General features: G+C 41.4%; 1 protein-coding gene across 3 annotated transcripts in view; it reads left to right on the forward strand.

Moving 5' to 3' along the window:
* Positions 1-20029, forward strand: part of atrnl1b (attractin-like 1b) — a 172560-nt gene that overhangs the window by 108675 nt on the left and 43856 nt on the right. For all 3 annotated transcript variants that reach the window (XM_084079482.1, XM_084079484.1, XM_084079483.1), the window contains one exon: positions 7755-7833. In XM_084079482.1, the coding sequence (XP_083935608.1) occupies positions 7755-7833 (79 nt within the window). The remainder of the gene's footprint in view (positions 1-7754; positions 7834-20029) is intronic.

Below are 20029 nucleotides of genomic sequence, written 5' to 3' on the forward strand. Positions count from 1 at the left end.
TCTCGGTATCCGCAGGTAACGGGTGGATTTAATGTCCCGAGATATCTCGGGATTGGCAGCATATGTGTTAAAGTACAAATTGTTCAAAATGTCCAAAATAAACATATTTTACGCACACAAAATAAAGTTGTGGATTGCAGCTTTAAAGATCCTAATACATATATATCGCATGGTATTTTATTTCTGTTCTCACAGACTTGTAAAGGGGGCTTTTTTGACACAAATATCACTGAATAAAAATATGGTTTCAGAGTAGGGGGTGTGAACCTTTCCAACTGTCACTGGACATGCTATAGCGCGTGTGTGTGTGTGTGTGTGTGTGTGTGTGTGTGTGTGTGTGTGTGTGTGTGTGTGTGTGTGTGTGTGTGTGTGTGTGTGTGTGTGTGTGTGTGTGTGTGTGTGTGTGTGTGTGTGTGTGTGTGTGTGTGTGAACTGACAGTGACAGTGTGTTAGATCACCCCACACAGCCTCTAGGAAGTTGAAGCATTATGAGACTCAATACACACATACTAATATCCATCTGTCACATGTCTGTTCCTTTACTTCCTTAACTCATTCAGTGCCAAGCTTATTTATGGAATTTTGGCTCTGAGTGCCACAGCCAAAATTCATTGTAAAAAAAAAGTGCTTAGGAAGTGAGATACAGCCTTTTTAAGTTATAGGTTAAACAAGGAGTGGATGGAGCAGCAAATCTTCAAATCATCATATCTTGGGTTCTGAACATGTTTTTCCCCCCCCAAAAAAAACGTATTTTGATTTTTTTTTTATGACGGATTTGACGGATTGTGGCGCTCTGGGCGTCAGGCCACGTGACGGATTTGACGGATTGTGGCACTCAATGAGTTAATGGGGGCATAGCAGTGTCGCACATGTTGTGGTTCCACAGATAGAAAGCCCATATGTTTGTCCCATAAGTACAGTACTTGAGTAAATGTACTTAGTTACTTTACACCACTGTACATAATGTACATACATACATACACACTAAGTATGCATCAACCAAGGGACTGTGTGTATGTATATTTTAAATACATCTTCCCTGGGTGAAATACATTTCAGTGGCGTCTAACTCTCAGAGAGGTTTGTGTTGTGTTTTCTAAATGATTTGCAAACAAAAAACAAAAAATCACACCCTGTGTGAAGGAAGCGGTGCCTTTGGGGAGGGGCTTAACTCATTTCAGTTCGTCCCTATTGGTGGTCTGAGTCCACTTACCAAATGTGTACTTGGTAGCATGCTGCCTGTTTAAAGGCCAGCCAATGGGCAGACAGAGGGGGCGGGGCTTAAGTAATTACAGTTTGTCCCTATTGGTGGTTTTAGTCCATGTACAAAAGTTGTACTCTGTAGCATGCTGCGAACTTGAGTTATGGCTGGTTAAAGGCCAGCCAATGGGAAGACAGAGGGGGCGGGGCTTCAGCAATTCGTGCTCGTCCCGTATTGGTGGTCTAAGTCCACATACCAAATTTGGACTTGGTGGCATGCTGCAAACTGGAGTTCTAGCTGTTTAAAATCCCGTGCTCATCCCGTGCTCATACGGGCGGACGGACATAACATACGCTGGGGGTCCCTGGACCCCTCTTTGATAACCAGTGGCACGTGTGGCCAATGAGAGGAGAGATGGCATAGGCAATCTCCAAGTCCGTGTGTGTGTGTGTGTGTGTGTGTGTGTGTGTGTGTGTGTGTGTGTGTGTGTGTGTGTGTGTGTGTGTGTGTGTGTGTGTGTGTGTGTGTGTGTGCGTGTGTTTGTATGTGTTGCTTCTTTGCCGTGCTCATCCCGGGCTCATACGGACGGACACACAGACACACAGACACACAGACATGGAGTCAAAGCCAAGTGTAGAGCGGTTGGCACCGCTAAAAACGATGCTTTTTAGAGATAGCGGTGAATGGATACCATAGCCCAAAACTCTTGGGGCCAGTGTCTCCTTGAAGAAGTGGAATTTCCCTTCCCTTCATTTTCATTATATATCTTATTTTTAGCGGCACTAGCCGCTCTATACCTTTAGGTATAGAGCGGATCCTGCTCTATACCTGACTTTGTCCGTGTTCACCGTCAACGTTCTGATTGGTCAGACCCGTCAACGTTCTGATTGGTCAGACCCGTCAACAAAGTTATTGGTCAAGCTTCACGTGACACATTATAAACACATATCGATGACAAAATGTATCAAAGGCGCCGCTACCTTCACACAGGGTCTGATTTTTTTTTTATGTGAACAGCAGTGACAGCAGCCAGCAATACAGAACCTGTTTACTGTTAACAACAGAACGTCTGTGTCTGCTTGAAACCTTGCACGTCCACAACTGTTTCCTTTTTTCAGTGGTGGAAAAAGTACTGTTTTACTCGCGACGCATTGTGAGCTTGTAGATCGGCTATTTTCAAATGGCCGAAATGGTCAATGCACTTTGTAATAATAATCTAAATCTACAAAGTAACTAGTAACTGAAGTTTTCAAATAATTGGAGTGGAGTAAAAGTATAACATTTGCCTCTGAGAGATAGTGGAGTAAAAGTAAAAGTACTGAAAATTGGAAATACTCCAGTAAAGTAAAAATACCTAAAAATGTTACTTAAGTACAGTACTTGAGTAAATTCACTTAGTTACTTTACACCACTGCCTTTTTTATTATATAAAAAAAAAGTATATATTGCAAATAGCCGATCTACAAGCCCACAATGCGAGGCGTTGTGAGCTTGTAGATTGTCTATTTTCGCTTCCTTTGTCTGACAGGAGGGCATTCATTTACCAGAAAAAAAAAGACGTAACAATTTGAAACATGGAGATGTGAGGTTTTTGCCCGACAGCCACGATAATCAACTCATTCCAACCCCCCACCAACCTCATTCACCGCTATCTCTAAAAAATCATCAGGGTTTTTTTTTTTTTTGCAAATCATTTAGAAAGCACAAAACCGCCCGCCCATCGTCTGGGGCTATACGCCGCCGAAATTAATTTCACCCTGGGAAGATGTTTATCATACAGACGGATTATTGATGCGCTCTCTCTCTCTCTCTCTCTCTCTCTCTCTCTCTCTCTCTACTTGTATTTATTTGCGTGTCTGTCAGAGTAGTTGAGTTGTGTGATTTTTCCCTCCACACACTAATGTCTCACATCAGGATTCAAGGGGAAACGGCAGAGAGAGAGAATGATGATCTTTCTCTTTTTTTTTTTTTTGCTAAATTATTTATCCTTGCAGTTTTTTTTAAATATCGTTTGACAATATTGTTTGGCTTTTGGCATTATTTTCAATATCCCACTATGTGTTCTCTATATTGGTCTTTACAATAGGACATATTTTAAAGCGGCACTATGCAACTTTGTCCAATATGTACAGTAGAGTATGTTAATACAATATAACTTATACAATCTGTATGGTAGAGTATGTTAATACAATATAACTTATACAATCTGTATGGTAGAGTATGTTAATACAATATAACTTATACAATCTGTATGGTAGAGTATGTTAATACAATATAACTTATACAATCTGTATGGTAGAGTATGTTAATACAATATAACTGGGGTGGTTGTATTTTGTCTCTGCTCTTCTATGCTCTTCTATTGAGACATCGTGCCAATTAAAGGTCATGTCTCACCTAGACACAGGATCTGACACAAAGTGTGACCTGACAGTCAAGATTCAATTTATCCCCATAGCAAGCAGACAGACTCTATTAGCTCATAACTTTCATGCCGTTTGAAAGTCTGTTTGTTCTGTGCTCTGGGGGCACCACCTCATTTTTTGTGTAGAAACAGGAACACAGTTTGGCTCCTCCCCTTTCTTAGTCCACACGACATCAAGGGCCTCTTGTACAGAATTATTACAAGAATTATTACTTATTCATCTCTAAAAGCATGAATAAGACGAGGTAGGGGTAGCTATCAGAAAGTTGCTTTAAAGGTTTCATGACGTTCAGTTTTACCACACATTAAAAGTCTTTGTCATGGTCCTTCAAACGTGTATAGAAAGTTTTAACAAAAAAATCCACTCCATTGATCCATGACAGGTGTTTTTCTCACATTTCTAAAGCCTTTTCAACTGCAATGAAAAAAGAAATCTTTGCCTGCGGGTGTCGCTGGTGAGGGATTTTGCCTGTCAATCATCGCCTCTGCTCCGCCCCCCCCCCCCCCCCCCGCCCAAAGGAAAGGATAGGGGAGGGGAGGGGTGAGGAGGCGAGTGGGCGGGATTAATCGGCTGTGACCTCACTGCCCAAGGGCCATGCTCAGATTACTTTTCAGCCTAATTATTCAGAAAACCCCAGACCACAGAAAATCCACTGAATGTTCAAAGTTCAGATTTTTTGGGTGTAATTGAGGTAAAAAAAAACAACCAAAAAACATTACAAATAAAAAAAGTGAAAATGAATGTCATAGAACCTTTAACATGTCACAATCATAACTATAGTATCTGTCACTGGGATAATGAACTAGGATCTCTCTATCAATCATAGTTTTAGCGCCAGAGCGCTTGGATCGTGCTGAATTTCCCTCGGTAAATGATTTATCCAGCGGGCTATTAATTGAAGCAATCAGCTGGATATTCTCAGCCTATGGAGAAATGAAAAGTATCATCTCCTGTAATTATTTGACAAATTCGACCCTTTTTGAAGCAGAAGTTAAAAGGGCCGACAGAGGAGTTTGAGTATTGCAGAGGTTCCAGCCCTGTGCTTGTGTATTTCAATTAACATAATGAATATTTCAATATTTAAAGCTATAACCTGGGACTTGTTTGAATGAATAAAATATTATTTTAATCAATCTGTATGGTAGAGTGTGTTGATGCAATATAACTAGTGCACCTGCAGTGGTTTTAGGTATTACACTGCTGCTTAATACATAAATCAATGAAATTACCCAAAATTTTACAGCAAGCAATTTAATTTAATTGTCTCCGCCATGACGAAGGTGTGGCCGAGATTATGTATTCGACCCTGTCCGTCCGTCCGTCCGTCCGTGTGTGTGTCTGTGTGTCCGTCTGTCTGTGTACAGCTAATCTCCGGCACTGTTAAGGCTGTGACAGGCGGGAAGCGGTCCACGCGAACGCTACCGCTCGGATCAGCGGTGATCGCGCCGCGATCGTTGTTGTTTTGTCCTCCTGCGCCGGTGCGGGGAAAAGAGAAGCTCACCACAATCCAGCTCTTGCCGCCCGCGCATTGCGTGCGCAGAAACGAGCACGTGCGCGATAATTTTACGGGACCGCGCCCGCCTGCCTCACCGCCCCCTTAAACTTCTCCGGGCGTACCAAATAATCGCCACGCCTCATTGAAAATGATTTACATAGGCGTGTTGGCCGCTTGCCGTCTGAAATTACCTTTGGCCGCCGACCCCCATCTCAAAATATTTTGTTCCAGGGACCCCCCAGAAGCAAAGATGTGTGTTAAAAATGTTCGCTTTAAAAGAATATAAATTAATCTGTGCACATTTTCTCGATTTTTCAAAAATAGCACATCTACAAGCTTGTAGATCTGCTATTTTTGAATAGCCAAAGTGTAAAATAATGGAAAAATGTGTTTTTAACAAAATGATATGTGGTCACTACATACAGAAAGAAAAGATCAGATGTAGAACGTCATCAACATGTTAAGTTCACTGTCCTGCATATTGCACCAACCAACAGTACTTAATGAAATAAGTACATAAACCATAAACATAACTAATAACAAAACTGTTAGTCAGTGCACATTCCTCACTGTCTGTCATTTACCAGTTGACACAGATCTGATCTACCAGCAGGTGATCAGATCTGCTACAAAATTGATTAATAACGATGCAACTCTGACTCTCACTCAGGTGAGCATCATCATCCTCAAAGCCTCACTGTGGGCCTCAGCCTGCCTTGTTGTTCTAACCTTGTGTCACCAGGGATGGCCTACTGGGCCTCAGATTCTAGCTTTTTAGCTAGAATCAAAAAGTGACACAGATACGTCCCAGGTCTTAATGGCTTAAAATCGTTCTGTTCAATTTTTTTTGCCAATGTATTAATTACTTTATTACATAAATAGCCGCGTAATAAGTGGTAATGAGAACCCAACGATTTAGAAGGCATTTGTAGAATCGGCCTCAGGTCTTAATGGTTTTATTTCCTTGGTGACCTTATAGCACCTTGTCCATAGAGAGTCTCTACGTTGCTCTGACATGAATTGTGATGCTTTGAAATTGTCCAGAAAAAAAAAGCCAACCACGGAGGTTGTGTGTTGTTACCTTTCTGCCTGTAGGGTTAGGTGGAAAGTAACTAAGTACATTTACTCCAGTATTGTACTTAAGCACAATTATGAGGTACTTTTACTTGACTTAAATGTTTCCATTTGTCATTAGTTGATACTTCTAATCCACAACATCAAATATACAGTAGGCAAATATTGTACTTTTGAATCCGCTACACATATTCCAATGTTTCATATCTCAAAGCTCTCAACACGTGTCTTGAGAGCTTGTAGATCAGCCATTTTTGAATAGCCTACAGTATGTATACAATAGGGCTGAAGTGGTTAATGCATATTTTGTAATTTAATAATTTAACCCATTAAGACCTGAGTCCGATTCTTAAAATGTTTTCTAAATCCTAACAGATTTTTGAAAAAAAATACACAGACACAGATGCGTTCCAGGCCTTAATGGGCTAAGTAGGCAAAGTAACAATGGCTAGAAACTTCAGTTTTCAAATAATTCAAGTAAAAAAAAGTACAATCTTTGCCTTTGAGACGTAGTGGAGTAGAAGTAACAAGTACTGAAAGTTGGAAATACCCCAGTAAAGGGAAAACAAAATGAGACGTAGTGCATTGGTTCTCAAAGTGGGGTCCGGGGACCCCCAGGGGTCCTTGGGGGGTACCAGGGGGTCCCCAGCTAAATGAGTTAATAAAGTGTCATTTTAACCCCTTTATCCATATTTTATACCTTGGCTATTAAAAAATAGCAGATCCATGTACAAGCTCATAAAATGTGTGCAAATCTTTAAATATATCTTTTGTAAAAGGCGAAGATTTTTAACACAAATCTTTGCTTCTGGGGGTCCCAGTCACAACATATGTTCAGGTGAGGGTCCGTGGCCACATACATATCAATAGGCTCTATTCACAGCAGCCATGTTATGAAGACATTCACAGGTGTTACCAATGATACTATTGAAGGCTCTGTTCCATTTAGTGTAGCACAGTGGTTTCCACGACCCCCATAACTCTGAGTGTACAAATGGAACCAAATGGACCCTTACTCTCAGAGTTACACACCTGTAAGGGGCCATTTGGAATCCCATGAGGGTCCCTGGACCCCAACTGTAGATTCACTGGTGTTTCCAGGGGGCCAACATGCACAATATTAGCACCCTGACTCTGTTTGACCAGAATGGAATTGAGCCTTCATTAGTATCATTGGTAACACCTGTGAATGTCTTTATAATATGGCTGCTGTGAATAGAGCCTATTTGGGGGTCCTTGGCACAAAAACATTAGTGGAGTAGAAGTAACAAGTATTGAAAGTCGGAATTACCCCAGTAAGAAAAAAAGAAGAACATTTTTACTTTAGTTGGCACCTGTATTTTTCTGTGTGCGTAGCGTCTGTAGCCTGTAGGCTTATAGGAACACCAGAACAATGAAGTGAACCCGTTCGTTGACACCTTTTTACTTTCTCTGGGTGTGTGTACGTTATACCTTCTATGCCTGTAGGCGGCGTAGGGAGCAGCCAGAACGATAGGGAAGTAGTGAACCGTCATAAATATTTGATTTGCTTTTTTTTTCTCCTCTCTTTCCTCTCCAGCTGTTTCCTGTCACTGCTGTTGGTGGCCGCCGTCGTGTGGAAGATCAAGCAGACCTGCTGGGCGTCACGCCGCCGAGAAGTAAGTCCCCCCACCTGAACACATCAAACACACCGTGGCAAAACCTTGTATGTCCAAAAAAAAACGTCCCTTTTTCCAAGGAAAAAACGTCCCTTTTTCCAAGGAAAAAACGTCCCTTTTTCCAAGGAACAAACGTCCCTTTTTCCAAGCTCTCTTCAAGCTCTCTTCAACCCATTAAGACCGGGAACGCACCTGTGTCATTTTAGATTCATTTGGCTATTCAAAAATAGCAGATCTACAAGCTCATAGCGCGGCACCGAGTGCCGCGCTATGAGCTTGTAGATCTGCTATTTTTGAAAAATCTCGATTATTTTTGCAAATCTTTGAATATATATATTTTATATATATGTGTTTTTTTTACTCAAATCTTTGAATATATATATTTATATATACAGTATGTGTTTTATTTTACTCAAATCTTTGCTTCTGGGGGGTCCCTGGAACAAAACATTTTTGAGATGGGGGTCCGCGGCCAAATACATATGTTTTCTAAATCCTAACCGTATGTTGCTATATCAGTGGTGCTCCAACTTTTCCATGTCAAGGACCCCCAAAATGATCTGTATTTGGCCACGGACCCCCATCTCAAAATATGTTGTTCCAGGGACCCCCAGAAGCACAGATCGTAGTAAAAAATGTTAGCTTTAAAACATATATATATATATTCAAAGATTTGCACACATTTTCCACGATTTAAAAAAAAAATAATCTTAAAATGACACAGATGCGTCCCCGGTCTTAATGGGTTAATGCTTATAAAGCCCACAGGACACTTACACTTCAGTAACCACTTTTACTTTCAAACTTCAAAAATTGCCAATCTAGAAGCTCACAAGGCAATAGGACGTCGTTAGCTTGTAGATCAGCTATTTTCGCTACGTTTGCGCGACGCTGCTGTGTGATGAATTAAGCCATTAATTTACTAAGACAAAACCAAACCAAAAAGCGCCACATGTTTAGCTTGTCGATCTGCTACTTTTGATGTTTTTGAATTTAGAGAAGTAACAGTTTTGGAGATATTAGGTTCCCACCCGACATAGACGATAATGAAGTCGAAACATGGCGATACAAGGTTTCCCGCTTGACGGCAAACGAAACACATAGGCTTGACACCTGATATGCGGGGGCCGCCCCCTCCCCCCCCCCCCCACGAAATGGGATATGATATTATGAGCGGATACTTTGGGGAGATAGAAACAATTACTCATTACTTCGCCCTCGGGCCGATAAAGCCGAGGCCCTTTCGACACCGGAGATGTACAAAGATCTCAAAAGCAATCGATACAATCCGTCCCCAAAATCTCCTATCGCACAACGTGATACTAATGCATGTCCTAGCTTGAACGCAACCCCGTTTTACCTCGACTGGTACTATATATACTTGGAAAGGAGTTATGTTGAGAGGATATCGAAATTGAAAAAAGAGACAGTGGTTCTCAACCAGTGGACCGGGGACCACCGGTGGTCCTTGAGGGGGTTCCAGGTGGTCCCCAGCTAAATGATGGAGAGTTGGTAACTAAATGGACCCTTATCTCGAGAGCGTAAAATGAAACCAAATGGACCCTTGCGGGTCCATTTGGTTTCATTTTACACTCTCATGAGTTACATTATTGTTTAACACCTGCATTACTTAACGTATAACTGAAAAAGGCTGTATCTCGCTTCCTAAGCACTTTTTTTTTTACTTTGAAAACAACTCTGGCACTGGGACAACATAATATAGAAATAATTATGGCAATTCTGGCACTCAATGAGTTAATTAGATAATTGCTATTTTGATCAACGTTTGCCTGTTATCTCTCCTATTGGAACCAACATCAACACAGCATGGAATTGTAGACAAAATGGTATCGAACTATAACAAAATATTCTTACGTTTTGGGTCTGGGAGGCTAAATCTTATCAAATGGTGGTACGTGGCTCAAATGCCGAATAAATAATGGTCTTTGATATGAAAAGGGTTGCAAACAGCTGGTCTAATACACTTCATACTCAAGTAAAAACAATAATTTAAAAAGAAAAACGATAAAAGACAATTCATGTCTAAGTGAAAACATTTTAGATTATGTTCCAAACAATCTGGGAACCCATTTAGTTTTGTTAGAAAAAAAAGGAAAAATATAGCGATAATACGGGGCCAGTGAGAGAGAGAGACAGACAGACAGACAGACATGGAAACTAGAGAGAGAGAGACATGGATACTAGAGAGAGAGAGAGAGAGAGACATGGATACTAGAGAGAGAGAGACATGGATACTAGAGAGAGAGAGAGAGAGAGAGACATGGACACTGGAGAGAGAGAGAGAGAGAGAGGAATCGTATGTCTCCTCGCAACCGAAAACAGTGAAAGCAGCCGATCTCCAAGCTCAGAAACACCTTGCTATCTGAAAAGTTTTGAGATTGTAGATGGGCTATTTTCAGAATGAAGTATGTCATATATTGAAAAAACGTACTCTCAAATAAGCATTTCAGGTTATTTTTACCATTTGCACATGTATTCATTGATACAGTCATGTTGTTTGCAATTCAACTTAAATGAAGTCTGCACCAAGTGAGGCTTGAACTGGCGACCTTGAGATTGTGAGGCACTCATTTAAGGGAGACGCCATTGGACTAACAGACAAGGAACTGTGAAGAAGGAGAGCACACAGATGATACAGTTTCACGCAAATAGATGAAAAATCCTGCGTTTAAGTGTTTTTCAAACTGCTCAAAGTTGCGGACAATCTAAGGGCGGAGCTTACTGGTCAAAGCGATAGATGTGTTCCTCATGAGTCAAGGCACAAGTGTAAGCAAGTTTCACGACTTTCAGCCAAACGAGGCATGACTTATGCCTGTTTAAAGTCTGCCTTTTCAAAAAATTGCTATAGCGCCCCCCTTTGGCCAATTGGAGTAAGATTGGTTTCAGTGATATTTGGAATGACCCTGTACATTTCTGCAACGTTTCAAAGAAATGTGAGTCTGCATGTATGTTTTAGGCGCAGATGAATAATTTTCATAAAACTGCAATAGTTAAAATCTATGGAATCCTGGGATTTTGGAGCAATCTGCACGAAACGTTTAACACTTGAACTTTGGACCTCTGCCGACATAATGATGGGAGCGGATTTTCCATAAGTGAAAAAATGCAGAAGTTAGGAGCCAATGACTGTTTTTCATATAATTCAAAATGGTGGGAGATCTAAAGGTCAGAGGTCAAAAGTCAGAGGGTGAAAGTTGTTCAGCATGAGGAGATGCATATGTGTATCCAAGGTTCATGGCTGTAGGTCAAACAGGGCATGAGTTGTACCTGTTCAAAGTTGGCATTTTCAATTGAGTGCTATAGCGCCACCTTTTGACGAAATATTGTGAGAATTATTTTTTGATCGTTTTTCATGACCATCTACCATATGGCCGAGTTTCGTAAAAAGCGACAGCACGGTTCAGCCAGAACTGCGAAAAGTGGCAGAAGACGCCAATAACAAAACAGAGCTGAGCTCTGGCCCCGTAAATATGTATGTTTTTCCTTTGTTTTTGCCTCTGAGGGTTCCTGTTTGTTTTTAGCCGCTTGCTGAAAGCTGGCGGCTCTACAGACAGACTAAGACCTAGTCGACACCTAAGCGACACCTGAGTGACACCTAAGTGTCATTGGCTGTCCTGGCTGTCCTTCACTCCTTTAAGCCAATGGCGACACGAATGGGGAGACGGCCCGCCCCCCCGCAGTAAACGTGCTCCGCTGCGCTCCCCTCATTCACAGACAGTGCACGTTTTACTGCAGCCTCAGGCAGGAGGGTTAGCCTAAATGCTAGCGTGCTTCATTAGACCTAGTTTGGCTATTAAGTTATTATTTGGCCATGTTCACACTGACTTCAATCTTAGCTATTGTTGGGAAGACCTGTGTGGTGTCACAAAATGTTGCCACCACTTATATAAAAAACATTAGAGCGTTTAGCGTCGCAGGTTCTGTGACGCTAAATGTTGCCAGGTTTGGCGAGAGAAACAGGCAATCCGAAAAACAAGTAATCGGGTCTATGAAAACAATCACACACACACACACACACACACACACACACACACACACACACACACACACACACACACACACACACACACACACACACTTTCTTTATATTGGTAGCCAACCAATGAACCTCTGTGGAGATTTTATTTTAAAGACCACTTTTACATTTTGTGCTGCAGATTGGGGCAAAAAAATCCTGCCGCAAGTGGCTATATTATGACTTTTGTCATTTCTTGTTTTGTTGTGTAAAACAGGAACTCGGTTTGGCTCCTCCCCTTTCTAAGTCCACTACCTCCCGGGTGCTTCTGTGTTTATTCCTACTAGCAACAACATTACACGTTTTTAAGGCAGTGGTGCTGACATATTCTGCACATATTCTATCCCCAGAAAGTGAGGATAGAATATGTACAGGTGTATGATGAAATGGATGCTATAAAAAAAGAGATTGAGTGTTGAAAGATTAGAGGGGCAGGAGATTGAAACGAGAGCTTAACATTTATGCTAATTCACTTCAGTGGCTTAAGCAACACCACTGCGGGCGGTTGCCAGTTTAGGTGAACGCAATCAGCATTTCAATCTCCTCAAATCGAATATCCTTCTAACTTCTGTTGATGTCACGAGGCCCTCCATAGCTGCGAGCATCGATTTGAACTTGAATGCGGGTGCACACAGTGATGGAAACATCACTTTATTACTTTTTTTTATTGTTAGTTATCTATACTTTATTTGAGTATTTGTATTTTTTGGATACATATGCCTTTCACTCCACTACATTTCAAAGATAAATATTATACGTTTTGGCTGAACTACATTTCTAGGAAGGGAAAAATACTATAGGAATTGACCACTGAAGCCCTATTTCAATAGGCTCTATGCACAGCAGCCATATTGGAAAGAAATTGGGCCTCTTCTTACTTCCTTCACAGGTGTTACCAATGATACTAATGAAGGCTCTGTTCCATTCTGGTCAGGGTGCTGATATTGTGCATGTTGGCTCACTAGAAACACTCTCTCAACGTTCCCAAATGGCCCCTTATGGTGGGTGTGTAACTCTGAGAGTGTACAAATGGAACCAAATGGACCCTTACGGGTCCATTTGTACACTCTCAGAGTTATGGGGGTCCTTGAAAATAAGAGAACCACTATGCCACACTAAATGGAACAGAGCCTTAATTAGTATCATTGTTAACACCTGTGAAGGAAGTACTGTAAGGAAGGGGCCCAATTCATTCCCAATATGGCTGCTGTGCATAGAGCCTATTATAGTGAAAACATAATATACCAGCTCTCAACGCGCTGCAAAGTGGCGTGATATGAGCTATGTAAGTAAGTAAGCCTTACCGAGCCATGAGGCCCATAGGGCAGGAGCCTATCTCCTGTTTATGTAGCGTGAGGCTAACATACACACATACAAATACACCCCCTGGACATGATGCTAGGACTGTATGTCACAGGGACTTGTAGGTCTGCTATTTTCATTTGTATTGATATCTTTTACATTTCTGGAAAGTCTAAGTTGCAATTTTTCACAGCAATGCAGTGATTTTAAAAAGGAAATATGCTTTATAATGTGTACATTTGGATACTTGAATTTGTACTCAAGTACATTTAACTCGAGTTAAAAAAAAAGCAACGTTCACGTGTAGTCAGTGGTGGAAAGTAACTAAGTACATTTACTTAGTACTGAGTACTGTACTTAAGTCAAATTTTCTTTACTGGAGTATTTCCAATTTTTAGTACTTTTACTTCTACTCCACTACATCTGAGAGGAAAATATTGTACTTTTACTCCACTACAATTATTTGAAAAACTTTAGTTACTAGTTACTTTTTTGTTTTGTTTATTATTACAAAACATACATTAACTTCAACCCTATATACTTTTTGGCCATTTGTAAATAGCAGATCTACAAGCTCACAATGAGTCGCATCGCGACGCATTGTGAGCTTGTAGATCTGCTATTTTCAAAAGATGTTATACATTTGAAAACTTGTGAAATGGGACATTCTGTATAATGAGTATTTTTTACGTTTTTTTACGTTAAGTATATTATGATACCAGTACTTGTAACAGAGTATTTTTTACATTGCAGTATTGATACGTTTACTTAATTAAAAAAATGTGAATACTTTTTCCACCACTGCTTGTAGTTGAGTTATATTTGAGTATCCGTACTTTGATTCAAAGTACCGGGGGCCGCAGTACTCTGTCCACCTTTGATGACCCGCAATCATCTAACACGAATACGACGGCTCCCGCCAATGCGTTTCCCCTTGACATTGGTAACCATAAAAAGGGCCGTTTTTCCTTAATTGATATATGAAAATAAAACATGACTGATAGCTGCTGTGTCACAGAGTCCCGGCCAGCCGCAAAAATTATAGTTCAATAAAGATTAATGCGTGCAGATGGGCCTCTGCGTATTAAAATTCCGCTCACTTTTTGTGCCCACTGCAGCTCGCTATAGCAATCCCATCGTCTGTTTTTGTCATTCGCCCGTCCAGATGCCTGCATGGGAAATAATTATCGTTGTTGACGTGCAGAAACCTCTTATATCTCCGTATTTTAACTTAATTTTTTCGTAAATGAATGCCCTAATCGATCACACTACGGAGTCACACAAAAGCAGTGGTGTGAAGTAACTAAGTACATTTACTTGTGTACTATACTCAAGTACGATTGTGAGGTACTTTTTACTTTGCCAGAGTATTTCCAATTGTCTATACTTTTATTTCTACTCCACTACGTCAAATATTGTACTTTTACTCCACTACAGTTATTTGAAAACTGTAGTAACTAGTTGCTTTGCAGATTTACATATATTACATTATAAAACATACATTAACCACTTTAGCCCTATTTTATACCTAAGCTATTTGAAAATAGCAGATCTACAAGCCCTCAACGCGTCGCATCGCGACGCGTTGTGAGCTTGTAGATCTGCTATTTTCATACATTCTAGTACTTTTACTTTCGGTACTTTAAGTACGTTTTGATACCAATACTTCTGTACTTTTACTCAAGTAAGTTTTGAATTGCAGCTTTGTACATATGAGGTTTCCCCCGAACAGAGACGTTATATGATAATGAATAATAAATGAATAAAAAACGTTATCTTTCAATTTAAAGTGATTGAAAAGTCGTTTTTTTTTTGCATTCAAGGGTGGGAAAAAAAAATAGCTTTGAAGGCTCTGGTCGTTCATCCTTCTGTCGTCGTCGTTGCTGATGATTGAGAAGATTCAGGTGTGTCTGGGCTTTGATTGATTGATTGGACATGGAGAGAGAAGTCTTTGATTGAGCCTGATGCGGTGGAAAGCAGCCTTGGTTTCGTAGGGCGGTGGTACTCAACCAGTGGTCCTTGAGGGGGTTCCAGGTGGTCCCCAGCTAAATGACGGAGAGTTGGTAAACCGAATGGCCCCTTAGTAGATCTTTAAAGGGATAGTTCACCCCCAAAATGATTTGTTTCCTATCGATTAGTTGGGAACCCCCATGGAGACTTGAATTCATGTATATGTTTTTAGTTTTTGTCGCATTCCTAAGCCAATAATTTGATGACCGGCAGTGGTTCCGGTAGGAGACACAAAGAGTCTCCTTTGTGTCTCCTACCGGAACCGCTGCCTACCGGTCCGCTAGTCATCAATCTATTGGCTTGTGAATGTGACAAAAACCAATATAGCTGCAAGCAGCGATAATACAGGGCCAGTGAGAGAGAGAGAGACAGACAGACATGGAAACTGGAGAGAGAGAGTAATGGAAACTGGAGAGAGACATGGAAACTAGAGAGAGAGAGAGAGAGAGAGAGAGAGAGAGAGGGAGAGGGGGAGGGAGGGGAGGGAGAGAGAGGAAGCAGCACTGTGCTGGAACCAGGAAGTGTATTGATAAAAACATATTCACATTAATTCCATAATGTCAATGTCACCATGGGGCAAAGGTACCATGTGAGCTAATATCCAATGGGTTGCGCCAAATATTTATTTTCAAACAAGGAGCAGGGGAAACAGCCAAAAGATTGCAGCAAACTACCAATGCACAAACCTATGAAGAAATCGACTTATATTATTGTTCCCAGTCCAAATCAACAGCTGTATATCTGTTAACATCTTTTAAAAAGTGGTTTTCATGCCCCTTTAAGGAATTGTAACAATTTGACGTTTGTGGAATCATTGCTAGTACTGTACTTGCCATAATTGATGATGTCATTATGTCCTCCACAGTAATGACCAAATATGGACATCCATGATATCCTATGACATATGACTTCCTCCCATCTTGGGGAGCATAGTATAAAAGGAACGTGGAATATATTTCACAGATCACATGAGCAATCGTTAAGACCTGACAGCCAGAGTGCCGGACAGCCAGAGTGCCGAATCGCCGTTTTTGAAATCACATAGATAACAACATTTAAAGTGAATTCCCTGGACTTTGTATTCCTTTGTTTCCACACCCTCAGCCTGAGTATTGGTAAAAGTTGTGAGCTGAAACCCCGGAAGTGAAGTTATCGCCGAAACACACGCCATTGATCTAAATCCATTCCATCGTACAGTGAGTGGCAGGTGTGGGAATGCTGCGCTGGACAGTTCATCTGAAAGGAGGACGGAAGCCGGACCATGTTGCTGTTGCAGTGGAGCACAAGGTGTACTCATTTGGAGAATGCTCCAACAAGTCCTACATGTACAACAAGTACCAGATGGACGTGAATGTCTTCAACACTGTGTCTTTGGACTGGATGAAGTTAACCCCAGTGACATCTGAAAGAGGAGAACGTCCCCCTGAGGTTCCCTCCAGGCGTATGGGCCACACAGCCGTGCTGGTAGAATATGTCATCTACATCTGGGGAGGGCATCCTTACTGCAACAGGCTTTATGCATTTGATGTCGACACCCACAGATGGTTGAAGCCCAAGATTTCTGGGGCCGTTCCAGTGGGAAGGTACGCCCACTCAGCCTGTGTCTTGGGGAAGGTTGTGTACATCTATGGAGGCACCAGCCAGCAGACTATCACTAATGACATCTACAAGCTGGACACCACCACAATGGTCTGGTCTTCAATTAACGCCAGGGGCATTCTACCACCTGCTGCACAATTTCACTCTGCCAACATCATCGGGACAAAGATGTTTGTATTCGGGGGCTGGAGTCAATACAATATCAGTGTGTTTGACACAGAGACCAACTGCTGGCTGAGCACGTCTTCTGCACAGCTACATCCAGGAAAACGGTGTCATTCATCCTTTACCTACAATGGAGAGCTATACATACTTGGTGGCTGGTACAGTACCCAGACCTTGAATGATCCGTGGAAATTCAACCCAGAGACCTTCTCCTGGAAGAAGGTTGAGCCCAAGGGGAAAGGCCTGGGCCTGTATGGGAGGGCTGGTATGTGCTGTTGCCTGGTGGGAGATCGTATAATCCTCTATGGAGGATACAAAAATAAAAGAGGCTTCATACGCTCTGGCTCTGATGACCTGTTTGTCTTAGACTTGAGTCCTAGTCTCAAGACGCTATGCAAGCTAGCAGTCATTCAGTACGATCTGGAGCAGTCGGAACTCCCACACAATGTCAGGTGGGAACTGGTAGCCATGACAACCAACAACAACAGAAAAAGGTTAAAAAAAAATTGAACCCAAGATATCACCAGGGATTCAGTGGTTAATTCAAATAGATTTTGTTTCTATTTTTTTCAAAAACATGTGAAACACGTTAATGGCACTCAATGAGTTAATATATTAATATTGTTTTAAAGCGAACATTTTTAACTCAAATCTTTGCTTCTGGGGGTCCCTGGAACAACATATTTTGAGATGGGGGTCCGCGGCCAAATGCATATCATGCTGGGGGTCCTTGACATGAAAAAGTTTGAGCACCACTGATATAGAAACGTAGGTTTTTCAGAAAACTGTCGGGATTTAGAAGACATTTTGTAGAAATCGGCTTTGGGTCTTAATGGGTTAAACCATTTAGACCTGAGGCTAAAAATGTCTATATATTTTTTTTTTTTCTCCTATGTATATAGTTTTTTTTCCCCCAAAGATTTGCACACATTTTCATGATTTTTCAAAAATAGCAGATACACAAGCTCTTAGCTACTGTATGAGCTTGTGTATATATCTGCTATTCTCACCGGTTTTGATGGGTCACCCTATTTTGGGCCACGCCATTACAGTTGTAACATTTTACAAGGTGACAAGGCGTGGACGCTGTGAGGGCACAAAGGGATGAGAAAGACGCAGACACCCCCTTTTTGGTTGTAAATGTCAGCCAGAGGCCACAGAGCGTCTGATGGCTTTGAAGACAACCTGTGAGGGCTGGCTGATGCCGGGCACTGACATTTAGCAATGTCAAGACACACACACACACACACACACACACACACAAGTGCACGTGCACGCGTCGCACACACTCGTATTACTATTCTTGTGAGGATATCAACAAACATTTTTGTGTCATTTTGGACCCTAACGCCGACAATAGTAGATTAGCAAGCGTTGCAGTGTGCTGTGAGCTTGTAGATCTGCTATTTTTGAATAGCCAAAGTCAGACGGCAACAAAAAACGTTGTCATTTCCAACCCTAACGCCCACAATTGTAGATTAACAAGCGCATAAACGCGTTGCAGTGCGCCGTGGGCTTGTAGATCTGCTATTTTTGGTGTGTGACACAGGCAACTAAGGATAAATCAGTCGGAGAGGTTAATGAGTTGAATTACATAGGACCACGATGGAAAACAAAGCGTTGTGTTATCCTTTTAGCCTTAAAGGAGTAGTTCACCCAAAAAATGACTCATTTTCTATCGATGACACACAAGCCTTGAATTCAAGGAGATTTGTGTGTTTTTGTCGCATTCCTGAGTCAATCATTTTGATCAACTCTTTGAGACTCCGCCAGTCATCAAACTATTGTCTTAGGAATGTTTTGGGGCGAAAACCACCCCTCATTCAACTGCCCATATCTATGGAATGGATTATCGTGGAGGCACAATTTTTCTCCGATTCTCTGAGACCCCCCCCTACGTCTTTTAAAGCAATCGGCGGGTGGATCGTTGTGAAGAATAAAACGTTCTATGATTTTTCAAAGGTTAGTGAAATCACTCGAAAATCTCCGGCAGTGTCGGCCATAGACGATGTTTATTTTCTGGCTGTGAATGAGTTAATGGAGTATATATTTAATCTTTGTCCGGGTGAAAACCTCATACGTCCAAAACTGTTACTTTGCAGGGTTAAAATTCAAAAACGGCAAAAGTACTAGATCTACAAGCTTGCGGATCTGGTACTTTCGATGCTTTTGTTTTTGTGTGACGCTGTAGTATGATCAAGAAGGGCATAAATTGACCCAAAAAAACACAACACAAATATGGAGATAGATGGTTTCTGCCCAGCAACGATATATCTATATTGTCCTGAAGCTAAAGTGTTTGTCTATAGTCTTGTTTTTTTAAATCAATTTTCTTAACCAATTTAATCCGGGAAGGCATCAACAAATGTCTTCTAAATACTAACAGTTTTCTTAAAAAAAAAAAACATATGTTGCTATATCAATGGTTCTCAAACTGTTTCATGTCAAGGACCCCCAAAATGATATCTATTTGGCCAACCACCCACATCTGAAAACATTTTGTTCCAGGGGACCCCCAGAAGCAAAGATTTGAGTCAAAAACATTCCCTTTAAAAAACTTATATATGTTCATAGATTTTCACAAAATTTCACGATTTTTCAAAAATAGCAGATCTACAAGCTCATAGTGCGGCACTCGGTGCCGCGCTATGAGCTTGTATATCTGCTATCTTTGAATAGCCCAACGTATACAATAACGGTAATAGCTAAAAAAAAAACTAAATAGACACGGACGCTGCGTTCACCGGATTGAACGGGCTAACGTACCAAAAGTTCAAGGAGCGCGTAATATCGCTAATGAGCTAATTTTTCCCAAACGTCCTTGTGTCGGAGCTATATAACGGCGCTGAGGGGGGCCCTCGCAGCACTCCACCACAGCCGCTTTGAAGAGCTCAATCAAGCTCTACATCGATCGACCGTAATAAGATTACACCCCGCCGCACACCCCCTCCCCCCCTGGCACGGACGAATCCCTCATGTCACCTTGTTTTTGTTTGTTCCTCTTTACTTTGTACCCAAGTTTTCATCTATAGTAAATGAACCTCCTGAGTAAACTATGGGATGAGTTTAATAGTGGGCAGTTTT

The sequence above is a fragment of the Gymnoscopelus microlampas genome (assembly GCF_963454915.1).
Source record: "Gymnoscopelus microlampas genome assembly, chromosome: 14".
Taxonomy (NCBI): domain Eukaryota; kingdom Metazoa; phylum Chordata; class Actinopteri; order Myctophiformes; family Myctophidae; genus Gymnoscopelus; species Gymnoscopelus microlampas.